Source organism: Bactrocera oleae, chromosome 2 (genome assembly GCF_042242935.1).
Source record: "Bactrocera oleae isolate idBacOlea1 chromosome 2, idBacOlea1, whole genome shotgun sequence".
NCBI lineage: Eukaryota > Metazoa > Arthropoda > Insecta > Diptera > Tephritidae > Bactrocera > Bactrocera oleae.
In genome coordinates this window covers 73,174,271-73,192,696 of record NC_091536.1, presented here as the reverse complement: position 1 = coordinate 73,192,696, position 18,426 = coordinate 73,174,271, and the positions used below count along the sequence as shown (strand labels likewise).

The 18,426-nt window shown below is 30.6% G+C and overlaps 2 protein-coding genes and 2 long non-coding RNA genes across 7 annotated transcripts in view; 3 read left to right on the top strand and 1 right to left on the bottom strand.

The window, feature by feature from the left end:
• Positions 1-14,092, bottom strand: part of Atg16 (Autophagy-related 16) — a 214,571-nt gene extending 200,479 nt beyond the window's left edge. For 3 of the 4 annotated variants that reach the window (XM_036367986.2, XM_036367988.2, XM_036367987.2), the window contains exons 1-4: positions 13,546-14,092; positions 13,099-13,372; positions 12,826-12,988; positions 3,631-3,719 (exon numbers count right to left, since the gene is read on the bottom strand). In XM_036367986.2, coding sequence (XP_036223879.2) covers positions 3,631-3,719; positions 12,826-12,988; positions 13,099-13,372; positions 13,546-13,642 — 623 coding nt within the window. In that variant the 5' untranslated portion in view covers positions 13,643-14,092. The remainder of the gene's footprint in view (positions 1-3,630; positions 3,720-12,825; positions 12,989-13,098; positions 13,373-13,545) is intronic. The other variant, XM_036367989.2, reaches the window with a different exon arrangement.
• Positions 196-1,557, top strand: LOC118681805 (uncharacterized). Its single transcript, XR_004977552.2, has 3 exons — positions 196-282; positions 1,023-1,210; positions 1,323-1,557. It is a non-coding gene; the product is annotated as an uncharacterized lncRNA (long non-coding RNA).
• On the top strand, positions 4,252-12,161 carry LOC106620012 (uncharacterized). The gene is made up of 3 exons (XR_011394832.1): positions 4,252-4,822; positions 9,497-9,640; positions 11,340-12,161. It is a non-coding gene; the product is annotated as an uncharacterized lncRNA (long non-coding RNA).
• A 2,595-nt stretch (positions 14,093-16,687) lies between the features above and the next one.
• On the top strand, positions 16,688-17,546 carry LOC106620007 (uncharacterized). Its single transcript, XM_014238372.3, has one exon. The coding sequence runs from the start codon at positions 16,848-16,850 to the stop codon at positions 17,250-17,252; it is 405 nt and encodes a 134-aa protein (XP_014093847.3). The 5' UTR covers positions 16,688-16,847; the 3' UTR covers positions 17,253-17,546.
• Positions 17,547-18,426: the final 880 nt, after the last annotated feature.

The window sequence follows — 18,426 nt, the reverse complement described above, 5'->3', positions numbered from 1 at the left end:
GAAAATAGTGGTTTTTCGGTACACAAACAAAAAAATTTTATTTTAAAAATTTGTTTTAGTTTATTTTTCTGTTTTTTTTTTTTGGTTTGGTCGTGTTTTGATGCATTTTGGCAATCATCAAAGTTACTGGTGTTGTTGTTTTTGCAATATTGCATTTTAGTTTTCTCATTTTTGTATTCACATATTTAGTTTATTTTTGCTTTTGAAGGGTATAGTACTTTGCTAAGCCATTAAGCGTTGTGTACACGGGTGACAGAAAGATGAGCGCACCGAATGCTGGTGGTGAGTGTGGTGAGGCGAAATGTCAGGATGTCAAAATGACGCAGGCGAATTTTATTACACCGATGCAAATAACTTTTGCTTATGTGTGTGTTTAATTTGTGAATTTTTATTTGTATATATATATTTTTTTTGTGTGTTTTTTATGATTTTTTGTTTACAATGGCAATATTAGGAATGGGACATGAGGTGTTCAAAGTTAGCGCTAAATCAAAATATTATCATCTGCGAAATCAAAGGCAAATAAGTTTTTGTAATAAATTATAAAAACAACAATGAGATGAGCGCATGCAAATATACTTACAAACATACTAACAACCACGCATGCTGGCAGTTATTGGCTTGCACATACATAAATATACTTGTATTATATATGTATGTACATACATGATAGGTATGCAACTATGTTTTCTAAGCACTATAAATTATAATCTTAATTTTAAATTTAGGTGTATGCCAGGCACACCAAGTTCACACCCATAACACATACTTATATACTTACATACATATTTACGCTTGTTTAATGATTTAGGTGATTAATAATTATGGCATGTCTGTAGAATAACACCAAAACCAAGTCAGTTACCAACCGAATACCGCTAAATATGCTAAACTAAATGTTTGCAGGCAGACTCTAAGCTTATGCATGAAGAGTTATGTTTATATTTTTTATTTCATATAGTAATACATATGTATCTTAAGGTATTCCTATAATACAAAAAGAATTTTTAGCTCCACCTTAGTACTTAGCCGCACCGCCTGATGGCGCTACCATCACAAGATCTATTTACTATCGTGTACACTACTCTCGTGGATGAATACTGTCAACATTTTAGAGGCGCGCAATAGTGGGGGTAGAGTGTGTCTGCGGATTTAAGAAAACCGGAAATATGGTCTAGTGAAATTACAGTGCCGATTTAAGGTTAGGAAGGTTAGAAACCACTGTGAAAAGTATTTTTAAGTCGAAGAAGTATATCAAACAAAATGGAAACTATTTTAATAACTAAATCGCTTTTCAAACGCTTTGCGTTTTTTTTTTATAGGCTAAGTACTTTACGAACCTCCCTGATATTTCAAATCACTCTTATACTTTGTAACGAAAGCACACGGTACAAAATGTTGATATTTTTAAAAATAGTAATATTGAAAATTTGTAAACATCAAAAATAAATAAATTCAAGGGAAACAAATTTTGAAAATTAATTACAAGTTGGACAGATCTCAAAAATTATGCTTACATTTGTAGGTACTTGTTTAAAAATAAACTTGTTGGCTACAAATTGGAAGAAATAAACAAATAATTATAAACTAATTTATAATGTGATCTAAAATACATTTTCCGATGGGTTATATATATTTTATTTTTGGATTTGGAGGAAACGTCGTAAAGGCTAATGAAAAGTTTAAGCTATTTGCTTAAATGAAAATTTTTTAAAATTAATTAATAAAATATCAACAAAGAAATGTTAGGCTGTAACAGCTTTATATATTACACATATAACTAAATTGTGGCCAAAGGAAAGGTATAAAGAAGAATTACAACCGACAATATGAATTTGAAAATACGTTCGATCGAAAATATTTTTACAATGTGGCCAGCTATTTGAAATTTTGATACAAGTTGAAAATTTGTGGATTTTTAGTACTTATTTAAAAAAAAATTTAATTATGCTTTCCGAATTTAGGTTTCCGAATACTTTCTACCGATAATGTTTTTTAAGAATGTGGCCACCTCATTGAAATTTTCGTATTAGTTTGTAGGTTAATAAAATTTTATAAAATTTTATAAAATATATAAGAAATCAAAGACTTTTAAAAAAACTAAATGTAGAAAATAATTTTTATGCGTGTTGCCACCTATGTATTTTTTAAATTTATTTTCATTTTATTGACAAAATACAAAATTTTAAATAGTGATTTTAAGCGAAAGAGGTATAAGAATACTTTCAGTCGATAATCTTTTTTAAGAATGTGGCCACCTGTTTAAATTTTGATTAAAGTATTTATAATTTACAGGCAAATTTTTGAATGGGTTACAAAACTAACGAAATTTAAGGAAACTGCATTTCGAAAATATTTAATAGTGTTGCCACCTATTTAAATTGTCCGTCATTTATTTAGGAATGAAATTTCACAAATCGCATACAAACTATATTTTTACAAATAGTTGAATATATGTGTTTTTTAAATTATTAAGACATTCAATGGTGTGTTTCAAGGACTGAATTTATTGAGAAACTCGCGAATAAAGCAAAAAAAAAAACCAATAACAAAAAAATAAATTAAATAACAAAAAAACATACATTCACCAGTGATTTAATATTATTTTTGTTTTGTCTACATAAACAAATGGCTTCAGCGGCCAATTTTTAGTTCAATAATAGAAAAGATTAAAGCACGAAGCGACGCGTAAAACGATTTATGACACAATAAACGCAATTCCAAATATAACCAAAAAAAACAAAAAATAGACACAAAAATAAATGCTAAAAAAATAAATATTGCTAAATATATGTACACTTATTTATACTTAACCGTTATATATGAAACAAATGTAATAAATGTATGATAAACAAACAGTAGAGTGAATAAGAGAGAGAGAGAGAGAGAGCGGGCGAGCGAGCATAAAACGTACACATTCCACATGTTCCACATGAGACCACATTCCATATGAGTTGTTTTTGTATTTTCTTGTCTCCAATACACATGTTGCCAATGGCGCGCGTACAACGTTGGTGAATTTGCTTATTATGAAAATATGTATTATTTATGTTACTAGAAAGTTAATTAATTTTTATTTTTTGGCTGAAATATTTGCTTGCTATAAAAATGTACGGGAGACACTGTTATATGACGCTTTAGTTGTATTTAAGTTTTCCCACAACCGCAAGTGATTAGATATGGTATTAATTAAGAAACAATGTGTCCATTAACCGAGTGAGTAGAGCCAAAAAAGTGATCTTTTTTATAAATTTTTTTTTTGTGAAAATTCAAATTTTTTACACTAATTTTTTTAATTTTTTTAACATTTTTTTTTTTTCTTTAGCAAATTTTTTTTTGATAAAATATTTTTTAACAAAAAATTTATGAAACACTATTATTAAAATCATTAAAAAGCGCATGTTTTATTTATTTTGCATAAGTGTTATATTAAATAAGGTAATTAAAATTTTAAATAAAATGTTTTACCAAATGAAATTAGGAAAGCTATTTTTTTAAATCAAACAGAGTTTATTGTATGCATTTTAACATTTTTTAAAAAGAAAGAATTTTTTCGTTTTTTTTTTTTAATTACAACAACAGCAACAAAACAAGAACAATAACAATAATTCACACACCATACAAACTCACCTAAGGAAATTCTCGTTCTCCTCGTTCAACTTGTCGGCATCCTTCGATTTGTAGCGCATCAAACGCTCCAACAGGCAGCGATTCTCGTCCTGCAGGGAAATAGAAATACGTTTAGTAAACACCTTACGCATTTTGCTTAGCACTGTTTGCAAATTTTTAAGCTTAATCAATATAAAATTAATTTTTTTTAAATATGGCAATTTTTTTATTTTTTCCAGTTGCGTTTATAACAACACCACTAGTAATTAAAAAACAAAAAGAATTTTTTGAATATAGCACAATTTTTTTAACACTCTCTAGCAAGTTAGATACAGATTAAACACTAATAAAAAAAAAATTTTATATTCGAAAATAATCCGTGAAAAGTGTGAAAACGCGTCGTAGGCGAGTACAATACGAAAACGAACGAATAGCAGCGGAAAAGCTAACTGTCAGGCCATGGCTACTAACCAAACAGCTGGAGGCATCGAGAGGCACGACCAAAATACACACACACACATACATACACTGAAATACATGAAACAATTCTAGAGCGTGCAAGTGAAAAATCTAACGGAAAATGTGCTAAGTCCGTTCACACATACACATACATCTGTCTGTATGTGTATATATGTATGTGCGTAGAGTGTTGTTGACATGACGCATGGTGTCCCGGTGACTTGGTTGGTCAGTGGATAGCTGGTCAATTGGTTAAGAAATTGTTTATTTTGCCATTGAGCGCCATTTAACAGCTGATAGAGCCCGCGGTCAGGCTATACTAGGTATGCTTGTATTAAAATATGCGAAAGCCTGCGCAGTTCAAAATATGTTTATATGTAAGAATGTATCGAAAGCTACACTTTGCACATGTGTGGGCGCGGTTGTGCATGAGTGTAAATAATTCGACGATACGCAACAAAGGTTTGATAAGTCCATTTAATTAACAAATGCTGGTAAAAATAGGTGTGTTCCCCAGCAAATGTGGGATAAGCAGTGAATGAGATTTTTTATTTCACTTTCAACCCTAACCTAATTCGATCAATAGCTGACGAGTTATACCGTATCACGCAAATAAATAAATATACAAAATAAAATTAAAATAAATAAAACAGTAAAAGCAAATGCAAAAAAATAAAACAAATTAAATCTTGTGGAAACTAAATTACGCAGCACGTGTCTTTGCCAAAGCAGCATGCTACAATAAGGATTATGAGTGAGTAATAAGCTGTCATATATACTTGTAATCGATTTGTTTTTTCTTATATATCGAATGTAAATATATTTGAAAATGTTCTCGAAAAATTTGAAGTTGCGGCTCTGAAAACATTTTAAACGCGTTCTTCTCGAAACGCTTGAACTTTTCACACAACATAGATAGGGAAATAAGATTCTTGATAATTTTTTTTTTTTTGTTTTTCTAAGCCTCTCTGAAGTGTAAATTTTTTCCCAAAAACGAAATTTTTTTTGGAAACCGTTTTTTTTTTTTCAAAGAGATAAAGATTGTTTGTTGTTTGGGCTTGAGATAATTTTAAGTAGAAAATCTTCCTCACGCCAAACACCCTTTTCGGAGGGCCTCTAGAAATCAGCTGTGCGATCAAGGAAATCCAAAATTTTTTTTAATTAATCGCCGATTTTTAAAGTATTGTACATTAAATTTTGAAAATGTACATTATTTTTATTTATTTATAAAAAAAATATATTTGAAAATAAATAAAATAAAAAAATTGTTTCTGACTGACAAGTCTTATTAAATTTTTCGAGTATTTCGGTTAAATACTGTTCAATATTTTGTTCTTTGGAACTCCAGTGTGACGGTAAATTAACAATAAATCAAAGAATATGTAATTAACTACCTAATTTTATATAATTCTATCAACACTTTTTGAGAACGAAAAATCTCGTGTGATTTTCGGTTCAATGCCAAACTCTAAAACTATGGTAAACCCATTAATTAATTAATAAATTTGTATTCAATTCAAAACATTTTATTAACTTGTTCATTAAAAAAATTAATCATACATGTTTCGGGTCAGAAAGACAACGCGATACTCTTGATGAGTTAATTAAATATAATATTGTTTTTATATTTTTATATTCGAAAACTTATTGCTGATCACAATCACCGATAATATAAAAAAATATTTTTCGTTTAGTTGTAAAACTTTCGGGTCAGTATGGCTCAGCGGCACCGCCGTCGCATTAAAGTAGGTATTAATTAAAAACATTATGACTTCCACCGTAATTTTCCTTACAAGAACATTTGTTGATATATATTAGTGCCAAAAACTATAATTTTAAAACTCGAAAAAATAATAATATTTCGAAATATAAAAATTCGAAAAAATTATGTTAATCTCTTTTAATTTATTTTTTATAATAACAAAAATATCGCACATCGGTTGTCTACTGTCACTTAAGGAATTTTATTAGGTATATAAATTTAGTAGATAGATTTTCGCTACTTAAAATTCATTCAAAAACAAACTCGATTAAATCAGTCACTCATATGTGTGTTCGGCGACCATATACTCAGTAAATATGTATTAAGGTATATAGAATCAAAATAAAACTGCGAAAAGAATTTAAAAATAATACAGAGCAGCGAAAGCAATACAAATGCATCAACACTCTTTAGTAGAAGAAAGTGAAGAGCTGCATAATCGCGTGCTGGACATTGATGAGTTTCGGATCGTTAGCTGGGTCGTTATACAGCACTCAATGCGTTGGCTCTGAAAGCCCTATAAATTTATAGTGACGTGCAGAAATAAATTAAAACACATTTACACACACATATATATATGTTTATTATATAGTATAGTGTGGGAAGGCACACATACCTACATAGCTATGTCTATGTGTTTTTGATAGGTGTTATATACGCAAAACTCATCCACACCATGGCTGTCTAACTGTAAACGTATGGTTTTATTCATAGTTGTGGCATCAATTTTCAATGTCAAGCAAATACTGTAAAATGAAAAGTGAGTCTGACACCAAAGAGAAATTATTATTTTCCTATACACTTAACACATTGGTTGTTATGTATTTAGGCGCACACATACGTAGTATGAATTATATACAATTATATGCAAAATATTAAATTATGGTGTAAAAAACACTAGTTGTGTAACTAGTACATATTGGACCACTTGCAACAAATTTATAAATTTTTAAAAATATTTTTCAAACAGCCATCTGCAATAGATATTACAAGTCCCTATGTTTAATTTGAATTCAAATAAAAGTCTCAGTGAGTGCACAAGCTCTCAATTTGCTCAATGGGGTATTGTTTGAAATGTCGCAAATATTAAATCTTGAGCGTAAATTTACTTATTAATTAAAATGTATGACTATAATTTAGTGCAACCGCGTGAATTGGAATTTATCCAATCTCATCATCAGCAAGTGGGAACGAAAGCGCAAAATTTTATTTTTATCAAGCATTAGGGTGGCTCACTAATTTTTTAAAGAATATTACAAAAATGAGCTTTTATTAGTTTTTCATTCGAACAATATTTAGGGTATTCACAAGGAGTCATATTGTGTCATATCGTCATATTGTCTTATTTTTTTATGACTTTCATATCAACACTGTTGTTGTTTCCCATACAAAATTGAAATACGACAAATACAACACGGCAAGGCATGTTTTTTGAGTGTGCTATTTTAACAGCAGTATCTGTTTACTTTTTTTATTGTTGACGTTTAAGTGTCTAAAATTAATAAATTTCCTCAATTTCTATAATAATATGAAAGGAAGCCACCATATCCAGGTAAATTAAGTTGAAGGAAAGTGAAATATAAAAATATTGTGTTGTTTCCGTTTCAACATAAAGAAAGCTTTCACATAAAGAAGCTTTAATTTTATATTTGTCACGTTCTCATAACATTTTTGTATTCTTAATTTTTCACTACCAGCTGGTGAAATATAGTAATTTTACACGATATGACTTAAGGAGTGCTCACAAGTGTCGTATTTTTTAAGACTATTGAAATACGACCAAAGACATTAGACAAAATTGAATGTGAATTGTAAATACTTTTTTTAAACTAAATTATACATGCTTGCAAATTGTTAAATTTTTGGCTAATTTAAGAAAATTTTATTATTAACTTCACCTCCTCGACCCGCCCTAATATGCATACAAAGTCTTTAATTTATTGGCCTAAGATTAATTTTTAGCGAGTATAGCACATTCTTTCCAAGAATGTAGAATTCATTTACATAAGATTTATACAAAAATTATAAAAATTTAAATATTTTCTTGCAGTTATCAACTCTATGCCTTGGCTGCTGCTTCTCTAACCATAAACATGCGTTCTCATTGAGCGTGTTTTTTAATTCAATTTTTCTCAAGTATTATATAATATATTCGAGCAATCAATTGTAATAAAATTAGCATAAAGCGAATATAATTAGCAGATAAGCTGTCGCTCGAACCAGTTTTTTAATTATGTAATCGAAATGTATTTGATGTAGCTATGAGGAAGCTTATAAAATATAGCTGGTTTTAGCATTTCTACAGAGTGTGTTCACTTTTCTCCATTGTGATGTCAGTCGTTGGGGTAGCGTCAGCCTAATTGCATTGTGGAATCATCAGCGTGAAAACTAGCTGCTTTGCCGGCAGAATGTGAAATAAATTAGAAAGCTTATGGTTCTAAATGCCTAGTAGAAAAATATCTATGCACATAAATACGTACCATATGTATGTATGTATGTATAGTTATAACAAATATATTGTTCTAGATATACATAATTGAATGCCAAAACTATTTACTCACTTATAAGAATTGAGTGCTAGCTGCTAATTGGCATTAGATATACGCGCTTATAGAGAGGTATAAATGGGTGGTTCAGATGAAATTTATAAAAATTAGCAAAATAAAAAAATATAAAAAAATCGATAATAATGAAGTCAATTATCAACTGACAGCCAGTTTTTCAACTAGTATGGAAGTAGCTACGCAGAATGTATACAATTAGAAATTTATTAAAGCGGCAAACCTAGTCTAAAATTAAAACATTAAAACAAAAAAAAAATTTTTTTTTTATTTCGATTGATTATACTTAAAAAAATAATATACTAAAATTTTAAATCAATATCTCTAATAATTTTTCAATCACCGCCTTCTAAGGTCTGATCAAAAATCGAATTTTGGCAGACTTCAAACGATCGAAATTTTGGGTAAAAATTGAAATTTTTTCAAAAACGCTATTTGCTGGTTTTTGAATTTTTTTTGACCGTACGTACGGGCAATATCTTTCAGTAGAATATTCTTTTTTTGTACGGAAAAGGCCAAAATCACTGTAGCAGTGGAGGACATTTGTTTAGCGCCGTCGGAGATCGTGTGTAGCTCGAAAAAAATTCTTTTTTTTTGTTGAAAAATTTTACTCTTAAAATATGTATAAATACGAACTTAAAATTTTAATACAACTGATACAGTATTTTTTAATCACGAAAATCGCTTTATTTTAAGCTGTCACACCAGTTGCTGCCCCAAAAATGCCGCTTTTGGTACAAAGGCATAAAAAAATTGCAATTTTATTACTGACAAGTAAGCTCCGTAGGTTAAGTAAAAAAAATGGCTATCCAAATTGCCTTAGACACTCACTTAATTTTTTTGTGACACCCTTTATATTTTTTTTTGTTTTCGTATTTTCTATAAAATTGCGTACATATGCACTTATGCAGCAAAGCAATTTTTCCGCCTGCAACGGTTGATTTGCCTTGGTGGCAATAACCAATTTACGAAAACGCATGTTCAACATATGTACTTGAGTATGTATGCGTGAATATCGTATGTATGCATGAGTATCGCATGTATATGTGAGTAAAAAAAAATCAAACTCAGCAAAACGATAATTCATTCATAACTTTATTAACAGGTGGTTATTGATTTGACATGATGGCGGATCGCATACGGAAGAAAGTGGTAGCGCAACAACTACAACTAGTTCATTGACCGGCCCAAATCAGCTGTACAGGTGTTAATTAAAAATTGCAAGCCAAACAATAAATGTGCAAAAGAAGTGCGTAAACATAAATGTATAAATATATATGTATGTACAAACATATATTCACATGAATAAACATAAAATATAGTTAATGTGAGGGTAAGCATATATGTATGTAAGTTTTTATGTATAATTGAAAGCATGTAAAAATAATATGCATATACATTTATACCCTGAACAGGGTAAACTCTATACAATCTCTATAAAATCTATATATAAGTGATCAACGTGATGAGCTGAGTCGATTTAGCTATGTCCGTCTGTCTGTATGTACGCGAACTAGTCCATCAATTTTTGAGATATCGATGTGAAATTTTGCACACGTTCTCTTTTGTCTCTCTTTTGTTTTCATTTGTCGGAACCGCCGATATTGAACCACAATAGCATATAGCTGACATACAAACTGAACGATCGGAATCAAGTGCTTGTATGGAAAACTTTTTTATTTGACGAGAAATCTTCACAAAATTTGGCACGGATTATTGTCCAAGACAACGGTAGAATCTCCATAGAAATTGTGCAGATCAGATTGCTATAGCATATAGCTGCCATACAAACTAGCCGATCAAAATTAAGAAAAAGGTCTTTTTATACCCTTTTCTGCTGTAATAAATGTATCGTGAAGGGTAACGTTTTTTCTCGTTTAATCTACATTCGCAGTTTAGTAATTAACATAACAGTAATATATATATGTATGTATGTATGTATGTACAAAAATGTATACGCGTTAATTGATCGCAATAATTGCACGAGCAGCAACAAATATTAATTCGTACAATTTGTTTTAATTGAAATGCCCAAAACATATTAGGTTCTTTAACCGCTATGTTCAAAGCTTGACTTGGATAAAGCATAGCGTGTCACTGATTGCAAATAAAAGGCCGTCCCATGACAATTGGCTCTAGGACATTGAAACGGATTCGTATATATATTGTATATATATATATGTATGTCAACTCGACAGTATGTCTTTAAACTATTTTATGATTTTTTCAAACGCTACAACAACAACAACATCAGCTAACAAAAATCTCTAAAGCTACATTTTAAAAATTTTAAAACCTAACCTCAAAGTGTTTTAAGTGTAAATATTGTATGAAAATCACTTCAACATAGCTTTTCTGATATACATATTTATAACGGTTTAGAACTGAATTGAAGATTAATTGATCAAAATCTTTAGAACTAACTTGAAAATCAGTTTTTCAAAACTGCTTTTAAACATGTATTGTAATATTTTTGAGGTTATTCTCTGAAAGCAATCATTAGTAGATCGAATATTAATTTTAAAAACTTGTAATTAAACTTTTCCAATTTTTTTTTTTTTTTTTTGAAGAGTGATTATAAAATTTTGAGGTTATTTTCTGAAGCAGGCGTTATTGGAATGAAAACTTTCAAAATTTTATAAGAATATTATTTGAGGTTATGTTAATAATTAGTTTCTCAGCTTATTTTGCTGGAATACTCCTTTATTAATTCATATAAAATAATAAATGGTATCGTGCCAAAAACAATGAACAAAACTACTTCAGAGAGCATTTTGCATTACAACAAAAGCAACTATAAGATTTAAGATTTACATACATATGTATGTATGTGTCTTACTTTTTTTGTATTATTTTTTAACTAACTATGTATATTAACATTGAAATAATACGCATTATATTCCAATTTACGTTTTTTGAAACTTTGCTTTCGACCGTTTTCTTTAAAGTTCACGACGGCACTAGATGTATGCAAATGAAGAGCTATCGCACAAATCCACAGCACATCAGTCATTAGATACCAACACGATTACGAGATAAACGTATGCATTAACGAAAAAATATTAATCAACGACAAAAGCAAGCAGGTCATACACCACAAGCGCCAAATAATTTTCTGTTTTGATATAGAGATTATGCTTTCGATATCATTGCTTATTAATTTAACGTTATGTATACGTAAATGAAAATAACGAAATACATACATACATGCAGACAAATAAATGGTGATATTTTATCAGCTGGTAGCCAAGTGCGCCCATTGTAAATGAACAACAAAGTGAAAGCGTCAAAGCATATCTAACAACAAAATATGGATACAGGCGTTTAAATATATATATATGTACGTACGTATTTATAGATATCTTATCAATTGCGAAGCGCGGGTTATTAAAAACTCATAAATAAATAACAATGAGTAGAAATAACAAGCAGACGCTGCTACTTAATGAGCTGCAGAAGGTGCACAATTAAGCAGACTTGTTAAACAAAAATTAAATAACATACATACATACACACATGTGTGTGCTCCATGTACATGCATAGTTATTATAATTTAATTATTGAAAACTCAATTTATCACAACCATATCGGTTATGAAAATGTATGTATTTGCTAATGACTCAACTAATAAATGCAATAATCACTTTTATGCGCGTATGAGAGTAATACAAATTTTTAAATGCAGCATTTGCGCTAAGCAATCGCATACTTTGAATAAAATAATGTCGAAACAAGCACATATTTCACCTTTGTTAATGGCTTGTTGAGGCACTTTGATTACAGTTGTAAATAATATTAATAATATAGAATGAACGCGCATAATCTAACAGAATATTTACACTTTACTGTGATTTACAAAATATATTTTTTGAAAGAACGCAAAATTTACACACGAAATTAATATATGAAAATTACGATTTTGAAAACACGCAAAAGTAACAAAAGAAAATAAGCTTTAAAATGAAACTCGTTGAATAGGAATACAACAGAGATTAGTTGAACAAAAAATTATTGATATATTAGAAATTATAATATTCAATCATAATTTCACTTCTGATTAATTATATTTCTTATTTCATAATTATTTGCAATCAGTAAAAATATAGCTATTAATAAACAGTCAACTGCTCAAGCGAAAGTATGTACATAGCTGTTATGAATCACACAGTTATTTACAGAAAAAGCGTTTTAAGCGTTGCTTGCATTTGCATACATATTTACTTAGATGTATTTAAATTAGCAATTTCGCTACCCTACTGCTGCTATCGATATTTTGCCGCTTTGTGGAATTATTATAAACATTATTTGCCGCGTGCAAATAGAATGAAGTAATTCGATCTTCATGCCTACAAATTTGCGTTCATAACATAGGCAGTCGCTCACAAACACCTAGGCTGCCTTACGCACTGACGTTTGCTGCACTGCGGTACTCACCTGCACGCCACGCAGTTTTTCCTCCAAAGAGCTGAACGCCAATTGGAGCGCAGTATGCTCATCTAGCAATGTCGTATTGAGTTTCTTTAACTGATCCAAGCTGGATTTCAACATTTCAACTTCTGCGCGTAATGAATTATTGGCCGCTCGTTGTTCGTTAATACTGTAAAATAAGCACACAAACACAAATATTTTAGACAAATTTGTTTTCTACCTTTTATGGGGGTAATATAAGTGGTTAGATATATCATAAAATTAGTTACAAATTCGCACATTAGATCTTTTTCCGCTATGAGCTTTTTCTGTTTCTCCACGCTGACATTTAAGTCAACAATCATCTGAGAATTTTCGCCTTTACGTTTATGTAAATCAGTCAATTCTTCCTGTTGTGCCAATAGTTTCTTTTCCAGCGCTGCAATGGCCAGTTGTGCGCCAGTAGCATCTTTGCCGCCACCTGTTGAAAGAGCTGTGCGCAGTTGCTCATTTTCAACGGATATTTTTAAATTTTCTGCTTTCAGTTGAGAAGCCTGATCAATTAAACGGTTATCTGGAATAGAAAAATAAATTTTTAAAAAGCCGCCACACATATTAAATATAGCAGCAGCCAAGTATTGTTTGTGGTTGTTATCAATTTAATAGCATGTCTAATGTCCATTTGGATTTTTTGATATTTGTAAACTTTGCTCTGTCTTAATATTTATTTGCACAGATTTTACTTACTTTGCAGAATAATCTCTTTCCCTCTTGTTTCATTGCGATTTCTGTCGCGTAAGCGATTAGCAATACACTGACGCCAAATCGGCTCTTCTGTGGACATCTTTGCTTAGGTTATTGCAGTGTGGGTGGACGTATAGACACGCTTTGCCGCAATTTACATACACTTTCCAGTCACTTTTACTTATAACACTTTAATCCTTTGACTGCGTTACAGTATTGCTTTCTGACCCTTTTTCTTTTGATTGTGAAAGTTTTCCTTTGGCTTGTTCGCGCAAGCCGCATGTGTTGTTTTGTGCTGCAGACGTTTAGTCACAGAGGCAGTTGCTTCTATTCAACACAAACTTTTCGCTTATAAATATCACAAATTACAATACATTTTCAATATTGCAAGTTATGCCGTCACACAACAACCACAGCGAGTTGTAATTGCACCATATAGGATATAAATCGAAACACTCCTTTATGAAATTGATAAGAAAATTAATACAAAAAAACTACGGAACGAAAATCACATATTTGCTAAGTTCCCAAAAATTTGTTTTGATGTCTGACAGCTGACTGGGTGCGCGATAATCGCACGCAACAGGGTTGTATCAGAGTGTACCATGTTAAGTAGAACTGCTATCAACACATTAGTGGCGAAAAATTGGTATAATTTTAAATTTGTTAATAAATTATTTTATTATAAAAATATAGTTTTATGAGTTAAGTATAAGCATAATAAATATCTACTCTAAAAAATTAATGTATACCGTAAAATATTATTTCAATACCATTAAGTTTTAACTATATGGAAACTTGTGACGAATTCACTAGGTACGGCAGCATCTATTAGTTGTCAGAAAGCATTTAACGGCATAGTTCCCGGTTCTTCCTGTACAAATCAGAAAATTACGAAATTAGTGATTGTTATTGTCATTAAGGAAATGTAAAATGAAATGGAATAAAGTGTGTGAAGTGAAAATAAGTTGAAATGCTGTAACTTGTAATGAATAAAAGCAATTTTAATTAAGTTATTGATAAAAATTTATGGTGTGAATGGCTGCGGCATTTCTTTACATTTGCGGCAGTTATAACTAATATGTCGGAAGCAATTCCTGCTACAACCAGAGTAGTATTCAGTCCACCCACAAGTAAGTTGACTTACATACATAGTAGTGGAAATTTAGTGACGGTTATGGTGACAAAAATTCTGCCATAAATACATATGTATGTGTGTGTTTGTTCCTGATGCATACAAATATATGTATGTCATTCGAAGATAAGAATGAATTTTAATTTAGTGCAGTGTAATTTGTTCGGTAATAACTACACCATTTTTTAACCTCAAATAGGTTTTCGCTGAATATAAAATATTTCGAAATTAATTTTATATATAACGCTAATATCAACACATTTGTAACTTGATATAAACAAAAAAATATATATATTATATAAAAATATATATTAATATATAATATTAAAAAAAAATTCAAATTTATGTTTATAGAAATTGTAAAATTTATTTATATTTGAAAATAACTTTAGGTTGTGGATATTAAATTTCATATGCATAAAAACCCATAATTTTAACTGTGATTTGATTTATAAGCCCTTTGTCTTTTCAAGAATTATCATTTACATTTATCTAATAAGTGAAAAATATTGGGTCTCTAACTATATTCCTGCCGTTTGGCAATGGATGGCGTAACTTGATAATGCAAAAATTTGCGAAAATGCACGGCAATAATTTTCCATTATAACAACGCGTGGTCTCATGTCTAAGTCCAGTTAAAAACTATTTGGAAAGCAACGTAAGTTTTGCCTCACCCGCCTTATAGCCGATACCATGCTCCTTCTGACTACCATTAACTAACAAATAAAATAAATTGAAACTTAAAGTGTAGTTTTAAGTGAAAAATATTTTAATTGGCAATTAAAAAATCAATACTTCCCGTCCATAATTAATGTGCATAGAGGTTTTTGGAAAATGATTTAACATTTATTTAAGGAGCTTGCAGCCAGAAGATTGGCGTGCTTTAAAGAAACTTGTAGAAAAGTTATATCTCCGGCTCGATATTTACCAGATATTTATTACAGATATTTTTTTATTAGCTTTATTTATTACTAATTAGTTTTTAATAAATACAAATTCATTTAATTTTTTATTATATTTATTTTTATTGTTGCATTTTCCATATATTTTCAAAAGTATCCTTATATGAGCATATGCTACCGCTCAGCTACGCTGTTGTTGTATTAAAATATAATTATTGTTTATCAAGATTTTTGCCTTTTAATGCCAACAACAATTCAGTATTGAAATTGCCACCTACGCTTAAATATATGCATATAACATATAAAATACTTGTTTTAGCATTGCAAATACGGAAACAAAAATAGTGAAAAAAGTTATAATAAATGTACATATATTCTAATAACAAATAACGAATGCAATTACGCCAAATACATTTTAGACGCGTTCCAGACTCACGACACCACAAATAACAAATGTAGTCATAAATAATTAGTTTGCAAAGCACAGCAGACGCGCAGGCGCATAGAAATTGAAGCAGACGCGTGTTAACAGCCGAAAAAAGCGAAAAATAGCAACGTAAACAGCACATAAAAATCGAAAAAAAACACGACGCCACAGCTAAAAATAGACAGCGAGTAAAAAGTAACGTTAGCTAAGTGTTTGCAGCCATGATTCAGGTTTGGCTTAATAAATATTAGGAATTGCTGGGCTGATATACACACACATGTTATGAGGAACCATATATTGGTGCGTCATAATTATACAAAACAGCATTATATTTAATTACTACACAAAATTGCCGCCTCTGCGCTTAACGAACGCCTTGTTCCAACGTGTCGAGATTTTCAGCTTATATGGTGAGGCTGCTTGGTTTCGAATGCCATCTTATTGGGCTCGACAAATTTCTAAGGTGTTTGGAAGAAATAAATACGTAAGAAAAAATAACAGAAAATGAAAACAAAAGCGAGAGAAAACAGAGCACAGCTTAGATGTGGGCGAAAACGTCAGCAACATTCAAGGCAACAACAATTTGCGAAGCCACAAAGCACAGTTTTTTTGTGGCCATAACTATCATAAGCTGGTCGAACAACTTTCGCAGCGTTTCGATATTTTAAAATAGACAAAGTGTGTGATTTTCCCAGTACGGTTTTAGAACGCCAACAAAGCACACGGCACGCAAAGAAACGGAATAATAAAACATTTCAAAACGATTAAAGGATTACAATAAAATACAATAGTATCAAAAAAGGATATAGTATTTATTCTTTGTAGTATATAAATACTAGAAATGCCTTTGAAGAATAAGAGCGAATATATACCCATCAAATGTGAGGGTTGGAACGGCAAATTCCTTTATGATAACGGTGCGGCGAATAATGTTTCGAAAGTGCGCCGACACAATCAAAATGTGACCGATACCTCCAACTTTTATGGCTACAGCAGTGAACCGATCATTCTGCCTGTGAGCTGGGACGGCACATTTGCGAAGAGCGGGGAGACCCGTATACAACCAGAACGCAATCGTTCCAATGATTCGGAATACTTTCAATACAATATGGAACCTACCGTGTTGCCGACAGAATGGAATGGCGAATTTCAATTGGATCCCAATGATATACGCATCAAGCCCGAACGCAATCACTCGGATCCGCGTGACTATGCGGAGGCCAGTCGTTTCAAGCGTGTCAGTTAAACAAATGCCGCCAAGTATCGCAGCATATGGCGTTTCTAGGAGTGAAACTGTTGCAACTGTTTTAAGTTTTTTTTTTTACTAACAACGTGATTTTTTGAATTACTAAACATGTTTATACACAATTTCGCGCACGCGTTTTCTTCTGAGTAATTTTTTATTAGTTCTTATCCGAACAATTCGCTGATTCTCACTTATAACGGTGCTAAATTGAAGTGTAAAACTTTGAAATTGTGATTATATTTATTATAAAAAAAATAAATAAATAAAACTAATTTGTCTACTTAAAGCAAAGAACTTTATATTGTTTTGTGATTTGTAAAAAATTTTGCTGTTCAGAAATATTGGTGCAATATCTCAATACAAAAAAGTTAACAAGTGAGGTGTCTTTAAAAGTTCTACAAGGCAATATATTAGTACTGAAGTAATTGAGTTCTATTGTTTTATTTTTAGTCATTGAACACTGTTTTCCTAATTTAAAATTAATAAAACAAAGTATTAAATTCCACAGTCGTCAAAGAAATCTAAAAAATTTTTTGAGGAAAGTTTTCTGACAATACTATTTACAAAAACATCAGTAAACGTGCGCCAATAAAAATAAAGTTAAAGATTTCTAGTGTTGAAATCATAAGATTGTCTTAAGAGCAAAAACGTATAATATTATGTCTTCTGGTCAAGAGTGGCGAATCGAACTAGCAACTGTTAAAATTAAGATAGAATGGCATAATCAAAAAGTGAAGTATTCTAGTATGGAATTTCAAAAAAATTCAATCTTTTCATGTTTTCAAAGTTTAACTATTGATGAATAGGCTAACGGAAGGATTTTTGAAAATTTATATTATTTTCGGAGATATATTTTCAATACGATACCCACGATTTCTCGAGATCTACTGGACCGAACTTTTCAGAGAATCTTCCTTATAGACCTCTTTCGAGTATAAACTAGCCTCATTCCCAAATTTAATGTTTACTATTTTTGAAAAATACGAGAAAATAAAAAATGGTAAAAAAATCTTTTTTTTTCGAACAGTCGCCTTTTTGTCAAACAGTTTTTTTACTTATCGCTAGTTCATACAATCGCGACATCATTGCAGATTAATAATCTTTTTATTCATTGCAGTTGGCTAGGAGGGTTGAAAACATGGGTATGGTTATGTGCCAATTTTTTGAGACTCCC

Coding starts and splice junctions, on each gene's coding strand:
- LOC106620007 (XM_014238372.3), top strand. CDS start 16,848: ATGCCTTTGAAGAATAAGAGCGAATATATACCCATCAAATGTGAGGGT.